The 16998-nt window shown below is 39.8% G+C and overlaps 1 protein-coding gene across 4 annotated transcripts in view; it reads left to right on the top strand.

Moving 5' to 3' along the window:
* Positions 1 to 260: 260 nt before the first annotated feature.
* Positions 261 to 16998, top strand: part of ADGRG2 (adhesion G protein-coupled receptor G2) — a 59727-nt gene continuing 42989 nt past the window's right edge. For 2 of the 4 annotated variants that reach the window (XM_038144364.1, XM_038144340.1), the window contains exons 1-2: positions 261 to 457; positions 11341 to 11459. In XM_038144364.1, coding sequence (XP_038000292.1) covers positions 11342 to 11459 — 118 coding nt within the window. In that variant the 5' untranslated portion in view covers positions 261 to 457; position 11341. Of the gene's footprint in view, positions 458 to 8684; positions 9685 to 10156; positions 11086 to 11340; positions 11460 to 16998 lie in introns of those variants that run through there. The other 2 variants (XM_038144357.1, XM_038144348.1) reach the window with 2 other exon arrangements.

Genomic DNA, 16998 nt, shown 5'->3' with positions numbered 1-16998 from the left:
GCAGCCACCCCGCGTCCCCAAGCCTTGTCCCAGCGCAGCCGGCACTGCTCGCGGGGCCGGCATCCCGCCCCAGGCGCTGCCGCAGCGCCGGGACCGCGCCCGCACCCGCGGGGCCGCCGGGCGGGAGGGGCCGGGCCGGCCGAGCCCGCCTTGCCGAGGGGCGCGGGGGCCCTTCCTGGGCGGCTCCGCCGGCCGCCGCCGCGCCGGCTTCCCTCGGCTTTTCGCAGCGCCTCCCTCGCCTGCCTCCGCCCCCCGTCCAGTGGCTGTCCCAGCTGCCGGGGCCGCCGGCGCGCCTGCTGCGCCCAGAGCTGAGCGAGCGGCGCGTCAGGGCGGGCGGGACGGGACAGCACAGCGTAGCACAGCACAGCACAGGGCAGAGCAGCACAGCACAGCGCGGCGCAGCACGGACGGGACGGGCGGGACAGCACGGACGGGACGGGCGGGCGCCCGGCGCCAGGTGAGCGGCTGCGGGCTTGCGGGAGCAGAGGCGGCCGGGGGCGGCGGGCTCCTGAGGGCGGGAGGGACGAGCAGCGCGGCGGCGGCAGGAATGGGAGTCGCCCTGAGCCGGGTGGAGGTGAGCGGCTCTGCGGGGCCGGGCGGCGGAGGTGCGCGGCTCCCTTGGGATGGGCTTTCCCGCCGACTCTTCCCGGAGGGACGAGCGTGGTTATGGCGGGGAGGTCCCGCGGGGGCGGCGGTGTTGGGCGGAGGAGCGCAGGTCGGGGAGCTCCGACCTCGGCGGGCGAGCCCCGCGGCTCCCGCTTAGTCACGGATCCTCCCCTGGAGTGGCGCTGCGGGTCTCGCCCGGCCCGGCCCGGGGCAGCGCGGCCCGGGGGCTGAGGGGGGTCCCGCGGGCGGGCCCGGCCCGTTGGGACTCGCGCCGGGCCGGTGCGGGGCGAGGCCGCCGTGAGGGGCTGCGGGCAGCTTCGTCCTGAGCGGCGCCGCGCTGCTCTCCAGGTACAGCTCCCGGTGCTGCTGGTGGAAAGGGCTCCTTCAGCTCTCCAGCATCATTTTAAGAGCTTAATCAGTCAACGGCGAGAAACATTTAGGAACGCGTTGAAATCAACGCGTTGAAATTGGCCAAGAAGTGACTCATTTTTGTAGAGGAGTTGGTGGGGTTCGGATGCGGTTTAGACGAAGGGACAGGATAGTGTCCCGTTGGGACAGTATTGCTAGACCGGGTCGGGTTTTGCTCTCACACTCGTTTTCTCTGGGAGCGGGTGCAGGGAATATATTCAGCTTGAAAGTTTTCCCTGCTTCTTTTGCACACATTCTGCCAGGAAATCTGCATCGCTGAAAGTGATGTCTTCAGAATCACCTTTTGTGCACAATAATTATTTCGAGCAGTGGGTTGTCTGGGTTTTTTTTGTCGTGTTCACTGGCTAAGTGTACTGGGAGCATCCTTTCTTGACTGAATTTATTTTTGCTTTGGAAACGTAAAGGTGTCATCATTCATGGATAGTATTTGTAACAGTACTGAAATCTTCACTGCTTTACTGTTTTATTTTCTTGAATGGATTTATGCAGAAACAGGGAATAAATGTTTGTAAACTAATTCAAGATGTGCTTATCCAGCAAATTAAATGTGTGATTGCGCAAGCCTAGGCTGATTTTGACGTCCATGAAATCACAGAATTGGTAAGGTTGGGAGGAGCCCTAGTGGGTCGTCTGTGCCAACCTCCCTGCTCAAATCAGTTTGAGTAACTGAAGGTGTGTTGGAATGGGCTTCAAAGTAGAGTTTACCACCTCCAGATCTAAGAGATATCAATCCCAAAGCAAATTAGTTGTGTCTTCAGTTCTGTCATTCGTACTGAAAAAGTAAATCTGGTGTTAGGTGTGCCTGCTCAGAACATGTTCCTCCCTGTTGCTTGCATAGGCTAACAGAGTACATCATCACTAGAAGAGAACTGCACAAGCTGATATTCTTGTTCTTAAGCTTTTGACCTTAAGGGTACTCCCAAGTGGAAAGCAGACTTCTGTAACTGTTTCCATGGGGAAAACAAGCAAAATTTGTTCCTCTGCTAGGTGACCAGTAGTGTGTTTATTGAATTAAACTAAAGAACAAAAAAAACATGTCTTTGCTTAGGAGGATCTCCAAGTACTTGTCTTCACTGAGGAAGTACACATAAAATTTAATGATGAAGACAAATCTCTGAAGTGGAATGTTGTGAAAGAAGATGCAGGAAAGAAATTGCACATAAACAAAATTTGCTCAGATACAAATTGGGGCCGCAAAATTTTCTGCTTGCACTCTAAGATAATGTTTTGTCATTTCTACTGTGGTACCACGGGAGCTAATGTAATTGGTATCTTTATTAATATTACTTTAGTGTGTTAAGGTAATTCTGTAGATCAAATGGAGTTTGTTAGCACGTTCTTTTTTCTTCAGTGCCTTCCAAATTTAATGTTAAACTTCTGTTTCTAATACATCAACAGAAATTGGCTCAGATTAGGGCCAGTTGGAGAGAGATGAAGGACTTGAGATTCCCAGTCTCAAGTTAATTACTCCTTTTACAGTTTTTGTGCTGTGAGTGCTCTTAGTCAGGTCTTCCACTAGTAACTGTAACTGCTGGCAAATTGAGAAAGTTTGGGAGTTCATGGGAGAATAACTGTTGTTAAATTTGAACAATTTTTAGTTCTTAATGTGTAACATGATCACTGGCCTTGGCAAATGCAGTTTGGCTTTAAAACTGACCACTACACTTGAGTTTTATGTTTTCAGTGGAATATTAGATTAGATTATTTGAAGGCCAAAGTAAGGGTAGTTCATGCAAGTAATCTCATAGACTCCAATGTAAAAATTAGCATAACTAAGTCATGTTGTTTGGCCTGAAATGTTAGCTTTATGATAAATGGTAAGTCTACTAGTGGTTTTGTATATCTCAGTTCAGTTAAAAGCTTTGCTCTTTTCTAGGTGCAAGGATTTAGAGAATATTAATTTGTTGGTAGGTGCTACTCAGCTTGTGAACATGAATGGAGTTGATAGTTTTGTTTGTTAGACAGATGTTCATGATTATAAGGGTCTTACTCTTTCCAGTCCTAAATTCCTGGTGGAATTACACTTGAGAAAGGCTCTATAATTGCTCTATGAAAAAGATAGTCTTGTGTAACTATATGGTAATTAATAGGACTCAATTACTTGGGAGCCTTGCATTCCTTTTGTGACAAAATACCTGTGAAATTTATTGTTGTTCAGGATGGACAAAGGGTCTTTTGTAGCTGACATTAAATTAAAGACAAAAAAAATCCATATCAAACTCCTCTCTGCATGAGTCACATGGATTTGTCTTCAGCTGGGAGCTGAATAGTTTGTATGCCCCAGGTATTCCACCTGTGAGTGCTACCTACATCAGATTCAGGATGGTTTTATTGCAGCTGTTGTGCAGTGGAACTGATACAGGGTTTTAGAAGGGTGTCTGGCAGTTCAAGTCCCAGATTCAGCCTTTTCTGTCTTTTTATTGATGAGTTCTGTGGCACAGAAATATAAATACTGTTTGGCACAACAGCTACTTTTCAGCTAGTGCCTTATAAAAATGTGATTTTGTTGTTCTGCTCTAGGTCCTCTTCTGCTGGCTGCTTCAATACCATGTTCTTAACAGCTCATAGAGAAAGTATAGTTAGTAACATTATGAGCTTATTTCTGTTTCTTTTAAAAGAAAACTGTAGAATGTCAGTTATACTAGATGAGACAGTAGATAGAAAAGAAATACTTTATAAAGTTCCTCAATCTACTTTAAATACTTTTTCAATCTGTAGAATTTATAGAACATTACTAAGATTTATCACAGTATTTCTATTTAGGGAAATTTGCATGAGTACCTCAAGTGGTGCCTTAGTTAACAAAAAGAGCAACTCCCCCCCACAAATTTAGCACTGTTTTCTCATTTATGGTGTTCCTTAAAGGAATCATTGAGGAGTTATGGTCTAAGAGATCCATCAGAAGGTTTGCTGGAAGTTGTCATGTTTGACAAGATGTGACACTTCTAGAAATGGTAGAATTAGAAAGACAAAGAGTAATGTGATTATGATAATTGTGGAAATGTTATTGTCAACACATAACAAAACATATCTTTTACTGATACTTTTAGTAGTCAAAATATTCTCTTAGTAAGTCCCTTTCTTCAGAGAAAAAAGGACTGTGCCTCTCTGCCTGGATTTAATAGTCATTTGGGCATGCCTGTTGTGAATGCTGCTAAATTCCCTGTTCAAGTTCTACGTTCCCAAGCAGACTTTGAATACCTTTGCTTCTTTTGCACCAAATTAATTATGGACATAAGCTGACTGAATGGGTTTCTGATGGGCTTCATGTTTTGAAGTGACTTTGTTCCTCCATTATGTAATCATAAGCATAGTCCATGTGTTCATATAAGTTGGATTAAAAATGCTTTCCTTTTTTCACCCTCGTCTGTGTTTTGGCAAGTCAGCAATGTGGTGATTGTGGTTTATTTCTGTGAAGGCAAATAACTTTGTATAGAGGTGATGATGGTGGAAAAAGCCATGTGGAGTGTAGCTGTACAAAGTAAATTTTTTGAGCTGATGAAGTCAATTTTTTGAGTAAATGTTTTGATACATTTGTGGGGGTGCACACAGGAATGGTTCAGATTTAAATAAACTTTTCTGGAGCTGCTTTCAAGTCATCTACTCACCTATGTGATGACTTTCAAGTGTTTATGAGTGTTTGCTGTTGACTAACTTGTTTCAGTTGTAGTAGTCCAACATGGGCAATGGTACCATCTCCTGCTCCTCTGCAGACACTTACACTGAACCCTGAGGAGGAGAAGTGCTAAAGGAGGCCCAGAATGCTGTTCTGGCATAACCCTGCTTCCTAGAATGTCTTAATAGAGGTTCCCTAAATATTTACCCCATGTGGAGACTGAATTGCCAACATGACTGTGTTTCCTTAGGCTGTGTAGGTAGTGGTGCCATATTCTAGATCAGAGTTTCAGTGTGACTTTGGAAAATGCTTCAGTGCAGCCATCCTTCCAGACTGATGAGTTTTATCTCTGTGGTGCAAACAATGAGTTTTGGTCATTGGGCTGTTGACTGAAAGAGTCTGAGAGACTGCAAAAACCACTCCCACCCCCCTCTATCAAAAAAACCCTCCACCAAAGACTGTGCTTCTTTGCTTGCAGAGAAATTTTAATGGCTCCAAGTGCAAGATCCAAGAGACCTGTTAAGTCCATGAAGTGAAGCTTAGGATGAAATCACAGTATAATTTCTTTTTTAGGGTGTTGCTATTCAAGCCAAGAGAGCTTGGAAAAGACAGTGGGGAAAAAAAGTGTAAACTAAGCAGAAACAACTATTTACTTTTTATTTTCCTTCACTTACCGTAAGATGAAACTTTCAGAATTTTTTTTTTTTTTTTTTTGTAAAGTAGGAAAATTGAAAGCATGAGCTGGACAGTCTTCTTTTTGGCATGCCTGACACTCACCTGACTCCTCATAGCCTGCTTACATTGTTCACTGATACAAATATTTGAGGTTTAGAAAAGTCTTTGTCCTTCTCTCTTTCTCTCTGCATCAAGTCCTGTAGCTGAATACAAAGGTTTTTGAAAACTTTTTGTGGCTTTTTTTTGTGCTTATATCTCTGTAGACCCTTTCTCATGCTTTTGTATGGCTCAAGGTGCATGCATAGTGTTCTTTTAATCTTTTCTGATGTGCCAGCCTTTCTTCTGGTCTTCTACTCTGTGCAACACTTTTTGTTGTTTCCCCCCCTCCGTTAAACCTATATATTTCCACACCCCAAAGTATTAGGGAAAATGTAAACAACCTGTCTGATGTTGAAATAATCAGACATGTGGCAAACATAACTACTTTTATTGCATCTCTGTTTGTTGTGCTTCATCGGTACTTTGTAAACTCTTTTAAGAGGAAACCTGCTCAGGCATTGTCAGTGAAGAGCTTTTTGGTTTGCTCTAGAATTAATAAAGGGTGTGAGTAAAACTGTGCTCTTGAGGGAATACACTGTACAGACAAGGATTTCCTGGACAGTATAAAACTTTTATAAGAGCTAGAGAAAAATCTCTTGCTCATCTTCCAGGTGACAATTGGATATGAGGAGGTGAAACACTTCCAGTCTGGGTAAGAGGGAACGAAACTTGCATGTAATTACCCCCTGTCCTATTTTTGCACTATAGAGAGTGCAAGTTGCTGTACAAGAGAATTAATACCAGAAGTGCAGGTTTTTTTGGCCCTGAGGTCCATAATGGAGAGCCATCCAATAGCATGTTGCACTTCTGAATCCACTACACAGGCTAAGTGATTAGGTTTGCACTTTTACATTAATCTAAGGGGGGATCTGTGAGTTGAACTGAAGGCAGACCTTGGCTTGCACAGCTGGGCATTTATAAAATAAAATATATCAAAAAGTTATTCTAATGCCAGTATCCTGCAACAGTCGAAAGGCTAAACAAAGGAATGGATTTCTCAGAGAGTTCATCCTCCAGTTCTCTGAAGAACTCAGTCAACTAACTATGAGTTTTGCAGATGACTGATATCTGTGCTTAAGTGGCTTGTTGCTCTCTGTAAGCCAACTTATTAAAAATAAAAGATTTAATATCTTTGAAAACAGTAATGATTTATGTCAGGAAGAAGGTCCTTGAACTTGAACACATTACCATTGCAGTCTTAGAAAAAGCTGGTGTTTCATATAAAGTGACTAAATGAACACGGTGACTATATAGAATACAATTTTTACAGACATGATCAAGACTGGAGAAAACAAATGAAAACCAAATTATTATCAGACAATTATAATCCTATTGCTGTCTTCTGAAAAAACACATAAAACACCCCCCATGGAACAACATTTTGAGCTCAGTGGTGCTACTTCTGCTGTTAAGTCAGTAAATTCTGCATATGCCAAGATTTACTGTGACACAATAGTTTCCAACATAAGCGTCCTCCCTATTACATCTAAGTGGCTTCAGCCAAAATTTAAAAATAACATGAAAACTTCACTGAATTTTGGTTCCAGTCTGGAAAATATAAGGAGTTGATGGAAGAAGTCTACAGTCCTACATTCTGAAAGGAAAGACATCAAGATGTTTTCATACCTGGGCAGTTTGATGTGTTTCTCTTGCTTGTTTTAGCTTTTTATCAACTGGTATAGATTTGAATAAGACTGAATATCACAGAAGAGCAGCCAGAAGCTTACCGTTATTTATTATCCTACTCCTAAGCTGTCGCTTCTATAAATTTAGGAAACATTTCAATTGAAATCTACAATCTTAGTAGAAAGAATACAGAGGATTGAATGAGACCCAGAGACCACGGATGAAATAAGTGTGGCTTAAACAAAGCAGTTTGAGGTGCAGCAGTAGACAGCATGATTGGAAGTAAATGAATGATTGCTTTGGGCCATGATTTCCAACATAAGTTTCCGTAACCAGCTGTTTATGTATTGGCAGTGAGAACCTGCTCTGGTTAAAAATTAGCATAAAAGAACTAATAGTTTATTAAATGTTAAAGATTGCCAGTAAATATGTATTTTCAACAGGAATTGTGAAATTTGGATGTGAAATTTTTCCAAAAGTGATGTAACAAAATATGTTACAGAACACAACTGCTGTATTTATGTTTTGCACTTTCTTTGGCTTTAATCCTATGAAAATATATCTGCTGTACTGCAAGGCAAGCACTTGCTGAGAGTAAGTGCTAAATGTCTTGGTATGTCCCCTATGGGTGCACACTTAGAAAGTAGTAAAGTGAAATAGCAGGGCATGAGCTGATTATTATTAATGATAGGAATACAAACTCCTTTTTTATACCATGTTCCTGTCTTTGTTTCCACTAACCCCTGTGATTTGCTAAGAGCATGGTATTAATGCAGAACTGCGACATGTGTAACACAACAGACAAAAGAAAATTTCCAATTTTTCAAAATATATTTGTTCATTTGTTTTAAGAAAAGTGCTCTCAATTATAGTTTGACTTTCAAATTAATAAGATGGTGTGAAATGTTGTAAGACCCAGGTACGAGGTTGTCATTGGTCCAAATAAGGCACTCTTCATGGAGAGCAAACAGGACATAACAGATTTATGCCTGAGCCTTTAATTTCTATTTTTTGAATTTTCATTTTTTCTGCTGACCATAAAGAAATATTTTATATTGTCATTTCAGACACTTCGCTCTTTGTAAATAAAAACCACTTCATTGCAACTGAGAAAGTGAAGCCAGCTGGTTACATCTTTACCTGAAGTCTGTGCACAGAATTCTTTCCCACACTTGGGTGGCTCAGTAACTGTTGTACTTAATTAGATTTGCTTGATATACATGTGAAAATTTTTCATCCTGCTGCAAAAACTATGCGTAATTATGCTGGGCTCCCTGAGTCCCACTGTATTCATCTATTATGAAGAAGAATACAAATGTTCATTTGAACACAAGAGCAATTAATAGCAAATGAAAAGAATCCCTTATGCCTAACTCTGTAATGTTCACAACTATTACTGTTCAGGATCATTAAGAACAAAGATTTAGGATTCCAATACAGAAAAGGGCTTAAATAAGTTGGAGAAGAAGATAATGACCAAATGTTTTGTATCATATGATCTTTTTTTCTAATAGATATGGTGAAATTGTATTTTATATCTTGCTTTTTTTCTTAAAAAATGTACCAAAGATAGCATATTTTTCTTAGTAACGTCTAAGAAAAGGTAGTGTCTAAACAACTTTGTTGCAAAAATAAAGGAACACAAATGTTATTTTCCCAACTCTTTTAACTGTATATTTTATCTGAACATAGGAACAAGTCTTGAACTAGTGTAGCTGTTCAAAGCCTTGCAAAAAGTCAGTTGAACTGACCGTGTTAGTTTATATTCTTGTTATCTGGATTTTATTGCTTTACCTGGGATCATTAATTTTCCTTCATAGCTTTGAATAGTTTTGAAGTTCTTGATGTGACTGTGTTCAGTCAGCAAGAAGCTCTGACTCTGTCCCTGCTTGTTTTTGCCAGGCCCACCTCTTTAAGTGACTACGATGTCAAAAAAACCCCAGATGAGACAAAAACCTAAATGTACAGAAAGTATTTATAACATCCTTTTGTTTAAACACTGGACAAATATTAGCAAAGCTCCCTCTGAAATGCCAGAGTTAGAGGAAGTCCATTCAAACTCCTCAGGATTACAGAGTGCTCAGACAGGGCTGGAGTCAGTACCAGGAACTTCTTGGCTCCTGTACTCAAATTTAGGCTTTTGTAATGCAGTTTTTATTTCTGGGGGTGGGACACTAACATCATTGTCTAATGAGCTCTGCCAAACAAAACAGAAGGCATGCTTGCTGGTTCAGGAGTAAACCTCTGTCCTAGTCAGCTCATTTCATGAGTGTCTGTTTGCAGGACTGAGGCTTAAGGAGAAAACAAAAAGCAGGGAATGTAGGAGAGTGTTATCAATCAGTATCATATGTGATACAAAGCAAGCAGCTTGCCTCATTACTTACCAGAATCAATGGCTGCACTTGTGGGTGCCACTGATTATTTTTGGGCTCCATCCATCCGCATTTCAGCTCTTGGTGTCTAGGTAGTAGAGAAGAGGGATGCTGGAAGTTGTGTTTGTTTTGTTGTCTAAATACATCGCTATGGACGGATGGTTTAGTGTACAGAAGATTTCCCCATAAAATGGAAGAACAGATATGCAGCTTGGTTTCGCTTGGAAATGACCTGATGTGAGACTGGACTGGGAAATGGAAGTAAGCAAAAAAAGGAAAAAGTTTTTGGATGAGCATCTCTTTTAACCCTAGGAAATTACATTGTAAATGCACAGTCCTTGAAGTCATCCGATATATTTAAGCACAACAATTTTCATTATCAGGTTCTTAGGAAAATAATTTAATTCTGACACTTAGGTTGCTGATGGAACAACTTTATTAATACACAATTTTTAGGCATTCAGAGAAGCAAACTGAGGACAGGTTTGAACATGTTTCCTGGGGATCTTTAGAAAGCTAGTCCACCATTGACATTTCTGGTCTTTTTTTTACATGTTTTTGTTTGGTTTTGATCTTTTCCTGCATAGAAATGTGTACATTAGGTATGACCATTGCTTTAGCATGTGATTTATTTTGTCAGCTTTTTTTTTATTTCTTAGAAGTATAGCATGTTGCAATTATTGAAAACACTGGCAACGATGTTGCAGTGCTCTTTATTTTTGAAAAGCCTTTCCTCTAGGTTTCTATGTTATGTTATTATATGTTTAAAATTTATTTGCATGTATGTTTAATAAATGTTTAAAGTTTCAATTACTTAGCAACTTCACTGTTTCTTAGTTTATTCCTGTGGCACTTCTCTGGCAGAGTTCAGCCCATAGTAACCATTGTAAATTAATAAGTGTTTACATTTGTGTGAATCTTGCAAAAACATTACATTTTAGCCCCAACCTTAAAAAAAAAAAAATTAAAATCCCTGAAAGAGTTCCCCATTTAGCAATGCCTGAAAAGAAGGGAAGCTACTGCAACCTGACACAGCACGAGCAGAAGCACAGTGCAGTTTGCGAGCAGTGTGTGTGCTAACCAACGCACTTGCACATGCACCCAACTTGTGATGGCCAAATTAAACTTCTGGTGTCGGGCAGAATGCTCTGATCCACCCTGAAGCTGATATATGGAAGATATTAAATATGTAAAGATTACTGCTTTGCATGTTTCAATAAACAGCTACAGAATCTTGCCACCATGTATCTGAACTTTTCTGTATAAGAAAAAGCACCTGAATGTTTCTTTCAGCATCTAAAATATTCAGATGCACCTTTTTTTTTAAAAGATCTTTAAAAACATATTTCATAGAACAGTATCTCTTATAACAGAAAGGTGGAAAAACTAGGTTTTCTTGATATTATTCATTAACTTGCTGCCCACAGTGATTTGTGGCTGTTAAAGTGTCACGTGAGAGAATGTGTGGGTAGTGGACTGAAGAGATGCTTTCTTACATATTCACTGAGATTATCAAAGCTTTTGGACAACCTTTCTGTGATTGCTCTGTCAGCTTTTGTTTGGGTTTTATGTTGTTGTGTGCAAATGTTTTGGAGGGGTTTGTTTGTTTGTTTTTCAAATGCTGCAAGTCTTATTTGTGCAAGGAGCCATGGCCATGCTCTGGTGTGTTTGTAGTCTTTGGAGAATTAGAGCTTGGATGGATTTTCTTTGTTTGCTTTTTTTTTTTTTCCCTTTCAAGACTCTCTTAGAGTCTTGGCAATTTACAGAGTATCTGTACATTTCTGAGCAATATATACCCAATAATATAACAGGCTTGAGAAGATTTATGCTCACGTTGGAAACATATTTTGTCGTAATGTCCATACACCTACATGTTTTCTAGTCATAGTGGTTTATTTATTTATCTGTTTCTTCTAGAATGGTTGCCTGGGGAAAACAGCACTGCTCTGTTGGCAGAATACAGGACATTTTCTTGAGATTCAGGATTGTTCAAGCAGTTCTTTTACTTCAGTTGTTCTTGGCTACAGCAAGCAAAGGTAAGAGAATTTTTTCCTGATTGGTCTAGTGTTGGTATTCCAAATAAATACCATTAAACTTGATGAATAAGACTTTTGAATATACTCAACCAGGCAAGTTTTTGCCTCTTGAAAACAAGAGGAAAAACTGTCACTAACAAGAAATGAAACAGTTGGTGCTTAGCATTTTGGATGCTCTGTATGTTTTCATAAAGAATCATTGGTAGTAATTTCTTCTAGGCTGTGGATGAGGAGAGAACCAAAACACAATTTGTAATAACAAGACAAATTATTTTATTGCTGGGGTTTTTTTTTCAGCTGGAAGTGTTACTATTTTCAGAACATGTTGTTAAATCTTTTACACTGCTCTTCCAAAAACATGACAAGATCCTTTGAGCTTTGCTGTTTATAGGGCGTGTGTGAATGCAGAACATCTCCTGCATTGATCTTGGTTGAGGATCTGAATATGGCTAAGGAAAAGGTAGTAAGGCCCAAAACATGGAACAGAAATGAAGTATTGAATTGGCAGTTTATGCTCTTTATGTAACAGTAAATGAAAAATAAATTAATAAAGTTCTTCTGGATAACTGACGTGGTGATGCTTTTGTGTAAGGCAAAGTAGAGTAAAGTGAGGTAAAATAATTTGTGTTTTTTCATGGCTGAAAAATTTCAGTTTTTTCTGTAAATTCATGGTTAGTCTGTTACTGCTCTGGACTTCAGCTGATAAAGATAACAGTGCTTGTCATTCATACAGCTTCCTTATGTCAATAGTGTGTAGTGTATTTATCGTGTTAATAATGTGCTTAGTGTATTAAAAAAATCAGAGTGTTTTTTGCTGTGTACTTAATGGCTGGTTTCAGAACCTTCTTTCTGTGTCATGGCATGTTATTTTACTCTAGGTCAGAACTTGCAGTTCTGATTTAATGCCTGATTTTTTCAATTTAAGTATGCCTGCTTAACAATATTGTACAACCAATGAGGTTTCTTGGGTTACAGACTAGACTAGTTTTGACTCTGATTCTCCAGATATAGTAACTTTTACAAAGTGTTTCTATTGAGACAGAATCTGAGGTTCAGGTGATAAACCTGCTGCTAAGATGGAGAGGTGTTAACCTCTTGTACTTTAAATAGTAAAAAGGACAGAGCTGCTCAGCAGATGGACAGATGTCATAGAAGAGTTTTTTCGGGGAAAATTTAACTGTAACTTTAAAGTTCTGAGGAAGCAAGCGAGGAAGGATTTCATTTTTCACCTTTGTATCACTTAAAACTGTCATTAATCATCGAGGAAAGCTAAACTGACACAAGAGTGTGTTTATGTTTTCCTCCTGTTTTATTGGGGTGTTTTGGTTTTAGGCTGTCAGCAGTTAATAGTGTCAGCAGCATCTCTACTCAATTCTCTCCTCATCTGAGGTGTCAAAGTATGTTTGTGTTCTACAAAAAATACAAAGAGAGAAGGACTTCCTGTGTTCTTTTTGATTCTCAGGATGCTGGATAAGGTGATGTTGTTTATCCCCAGCTAAACAAATAGAATGGTGAATGAAAAGGAGGGAAGAAATTGATTTTGGGGAAACAGTTCTTAGCTTCAGATTTTTAAAATATTCAACAGAATCAAGTGATCCACACATAGAAAGTTTAGAGTTTTAGGCTTTTTATAAAAAACAGTTATCAGCTCCAGATGGAATAACATGAGTATACAAGAGTCTTTTGACGTCATTTTAATGGACTGTAGCAGGCCAAATGTGTCACAGGTGGCAAACACTTGCAAGGAAGTTAATCTAGTTAAAAGGCAGATTGGGCAGACATATAAACTTGTGACTGTTTTTATTAAAGAGAATACCTGACTGTATTAATGCTCAGCTGTATACTGATCCAGTGGTTATTAGTAATATAAGGAATGTAACACTGGTGCTTATGTACTGAGAGAATCTGCTCCCGTAGGTCTAATTCTTAATACCTAATTGCTATCTCTTGTAAAGATAACAATTATCACTGTCTAAAAATGTTTAGGAAAAAAGAAAGAGATGCATTTTTGGTTTATGTTGTCATTCTCAGAAAATTAATTTTAAACAGTTGGAAGTATGTGCGTATGTTTCAGGGTTCTTTTAGGGCTTAAGAGAACATGCTTATTAAATGCATGCTTTTAGCTTAAGTGAGGCCAAAACCCCTGGGTTTTGCATCTCTTAGAGATAAGTATAGTAAGAAGAAAGAATTTTCATTTCTGAAAAGGCTTATGTGCTCAAATACAGCAAAAGACATTGAATAGTCAACCCATGATTACTACTGAATGGAGTTTCCTTCACTCCAAATTGTGGTTTTGTTTTTGGTTTTGGTTTTTGTTTTTTTTTAAATTATTACCGTTATTTATGTTTTCCTTACTCTGGATTTTTCTTACTCTGGGGCTGTTAGAAGCATTCTTTCCATTATGCTCCCTTTTTTGTGCTGTAAAGGTGTGTTCATGGCTACTTTCCTGAATTTATTGCATTGTCTGCATGCAAGGATACTTCAGGAATGCCTCTGTTAGAGCACAGGCAGTTCCAGCTCCTCAGTTCCATGGTCAAGGGTGGGTCACAGCCCGCAACCACCATTGCTAGAGAAAGTAAGTGATGATTAACAGATCTTCTAAAGGCTTTGCTGTAATGTCATCTCTTGCTTACAATGCATCCACCCACATGTCAAGGAAACTTATTCAAGATAATACGGATAATTAATTTCAAACATAATGCTGTACTACACTCACTTGGAACAACAAAGGGCATTTTCTGACTATGATAACAATTTCCTTTCTGCTTTTTCAACATTCTTTGGGTACATAAATCATATTAAAATTTCCAGCCTTTCTTGCAACAATTCAGATAGCATTGGTATCTATTCTCTTAATTTTGGCATCTCTTTTTGGCACCTTTTTTTATGAATATTTAGATCAAAGTGGGCTCTTTCCAGTTTCCAGAAGGGTAGACCTTTCTATGTAAGCACTCTTCTTAGTTTAAATTAATTCTTCCAGCCTTGCATATTGATCAACAGCAGTCTTTTTGGATTATATAAAGCAGACCAGAAGAATCATCAGCAGATTGATCTCATTTTGCATGATTTCTGTTGGCTACCTGTCCTACAACTGTTTTGATCTACAAGTTTGTGTCCACTCTGGCTCCCTTGACAACTCTGAAGTCACAATTCCCCCAAAGAATGTACTAGAAGTTAGCAGCCTTTTGATCCACTACTGGCATACCAACACTGTTTTAATGCTTAACATGAAATCAAGCCTCTCTCAGACTTCATTCACTTCCCAAACCAAGTCTGATGCTGATGGTTCAAGTTTTGATTAGTATTTTTGCTCAGGAATGGAATTCGAGTCTGTCAATTTGGATAGTTAACAGTAACTTCAAGTTTTGAAGCTGTGTCAGGAAACTTCCCTTACCAGTCAATTTCTACTTAATAATGAAAGACTTGAGCAATTTTTTTATTTGGAAACACTGTGTCACCATTGGCATGTAACTAGCTGGCTATTTCCTTTATAAAATCGGTTTCCTTATGATCTGTTCGTGCTGTCAGATGGACATCTGTTTTAATTTTACTTTAAAAGGTAGGTATATTTGAGCCCCCATTTTGAAAAATCTCATATTCTGTGACACTTTCCCCTCCCATCCAGTCTTCCTCATCCAGCTTTTAAGTAATTTTAAAAATTAGTTTTCCATCCTGAAGTATTCTTAGCTGGGTATCCCAGATTTTGCTTTCAGACTCTGACAAGTGGCCAAACGGAATGAGTGAATTCATGCTGCAGGGTTAGGCGGGGGGGCTTGCTGTTGGGTCGAGTATGTAATTCTTCTCCTTTGCCATTTAGAACCAATGTAAGTATTAACTCACCATTTAGAATCCACTGTCTGCTAGTTAGGATTTTCACCCAATTTGAGCCTATAGCCAGAGAGTTTTTGTTTGGTCTATGGCCTTGCATGGCACTTCTGTCGCATATGTTGAACTTCAGGAATGATTCCAGGTTGTGAAAAATGCCTGCAAGCTTCTGCTAGTTAGCACCACACAGAGAGACTCTTGAATCTATAGGATGCAACTAGAATAGGTATCAATGACTTTCCATGAAATGGGATTGATATATTTTCTGTTTCAAATGTTTCTGGTAGCTTGTACCTATCAAGTTGCACTTGGAAGTTAGGAACTTTCTCCTTGTTTTTCCTTGTTGCTATTGAAAAATAAATTTGAGAGCCTGGAGGTTGTCAGAAAAGTTGTCAGAACTGGTCTGATGAAAGCTGGTGCTCTGGTTGCCTGAGAACATTACAGAAGAGCTGGCTGTGATCTTGACAGCTAACTAGGACTATGAACATAACCTACCCTGGAAAAAAAGCCCTGATCCAAGTTGCCTGGAAGTTTTTCTTCTTCCAGAGGAGCTAATGGAAAAGGTTTTTTTCCTATGTTGGATGATATTTTTCTGTTTTCCAACCCTGACCAATCATGATTAATCCCATACGTCCTCTGGAACGTACATAAAACCTCTGCATATATTATAAATAATTACCTCCTTAAAGGTGTCAGTAGTATGTTCTCTTGCACTAGCTGAACATCTGACAGGCTGTTTCCTTTTTCTGTTGTTTCATTTCATGTTCCAAAGGAACTTTTTCCTATTTTGTTGCTGCTGTGTACACCATAAAGAAAGCAGCCATGATAATGATTATGCAATTGAAGTATGCATATTTCCACAAAATAAGAGTCATCTCCAAAGAGTTCACATCTACCACCACTAAAGTCTGTCCTTTCCTGTGCTGGGACAATGGAAGAAATGAGGCACCTACAAGAACTGAACAGTTACAATCAAGTTTCAGTGTTTGAGGCATTGTCTGGAACTACTTGTTTTATAGGGAAGGTGCCTGCTGGACCTGTTGTTTATGAACAGAGAGGGTTGATGGATGATGTGATGGTTGGAGGCCTCAGCAATTACAAAATTATTATCTTTTGATTTTTGGAGACTTAAGGCGGGGACTCAGCAGAGCTGCCACCTTGGACTTCTGGAAGGGAGACTTTGGCATGTTTAGGGGATTGGTTGACAGAGTCCTTTGGGAAACAGCCCTGAAGGGCAGAGGAGTCCAGGAAGGCTGGACATTCTTCTTCAAGAAGGAATTCTCAAAGGGGCAGAAGCAGCTCATCCCCTGCTGAAAGATGAGCCAGTGGTGAAGATGACCAGCCTAGTTGAACAGAGCTTTGGCTGGAACTCAGGAAAGAAGAGTTTATGACCTTTGCAAGAAGGGGCAGGAAACTCAGGAGGACTACAAGGATGTCTTAAGGTTAGGCAGGGAGAAAATCAGAAGGGCCAAAACCCAAGTAAAATTTAATCTGGCTACTGCCATAAAAACCAAAAATGTTTCTATAAATACATTAACAACAAAAAGGTGAAGGAGAATCTCCAGCCTTTATTGGGTTAAGGGGGAAATGTGGTGACAAAAGGTGAGGAAAAGGCTGGTGTACTTCATGCTTTCTTTGCCTTAGAGTTCCCAGCCCCTTGATCTGGAAGACAGGGATGAGGAGCAGAATAAAGCCTCAGTTGTGTGAGGTTCAA

This window comes from Motacilla alba, chromosome 1, assembly GCF_015832195.1.
Source record: "Motacilla alba alba isolate MOTALB_02 chromosome 1, Motacilla_alba_V1.0_pri, whole genome shotgun sequence".
Lineage (NCBI taxonomy): Eukaryota > Metazoa > Chordata > Aves > Passeriformes > Motacillidae > Motacilla > Motacilla alba.
The sequence above is the reverse complement of the archived record's forward strand: the minus strand, read 5'-3'. Positions and strand labels throughout refer to the sequence as shown.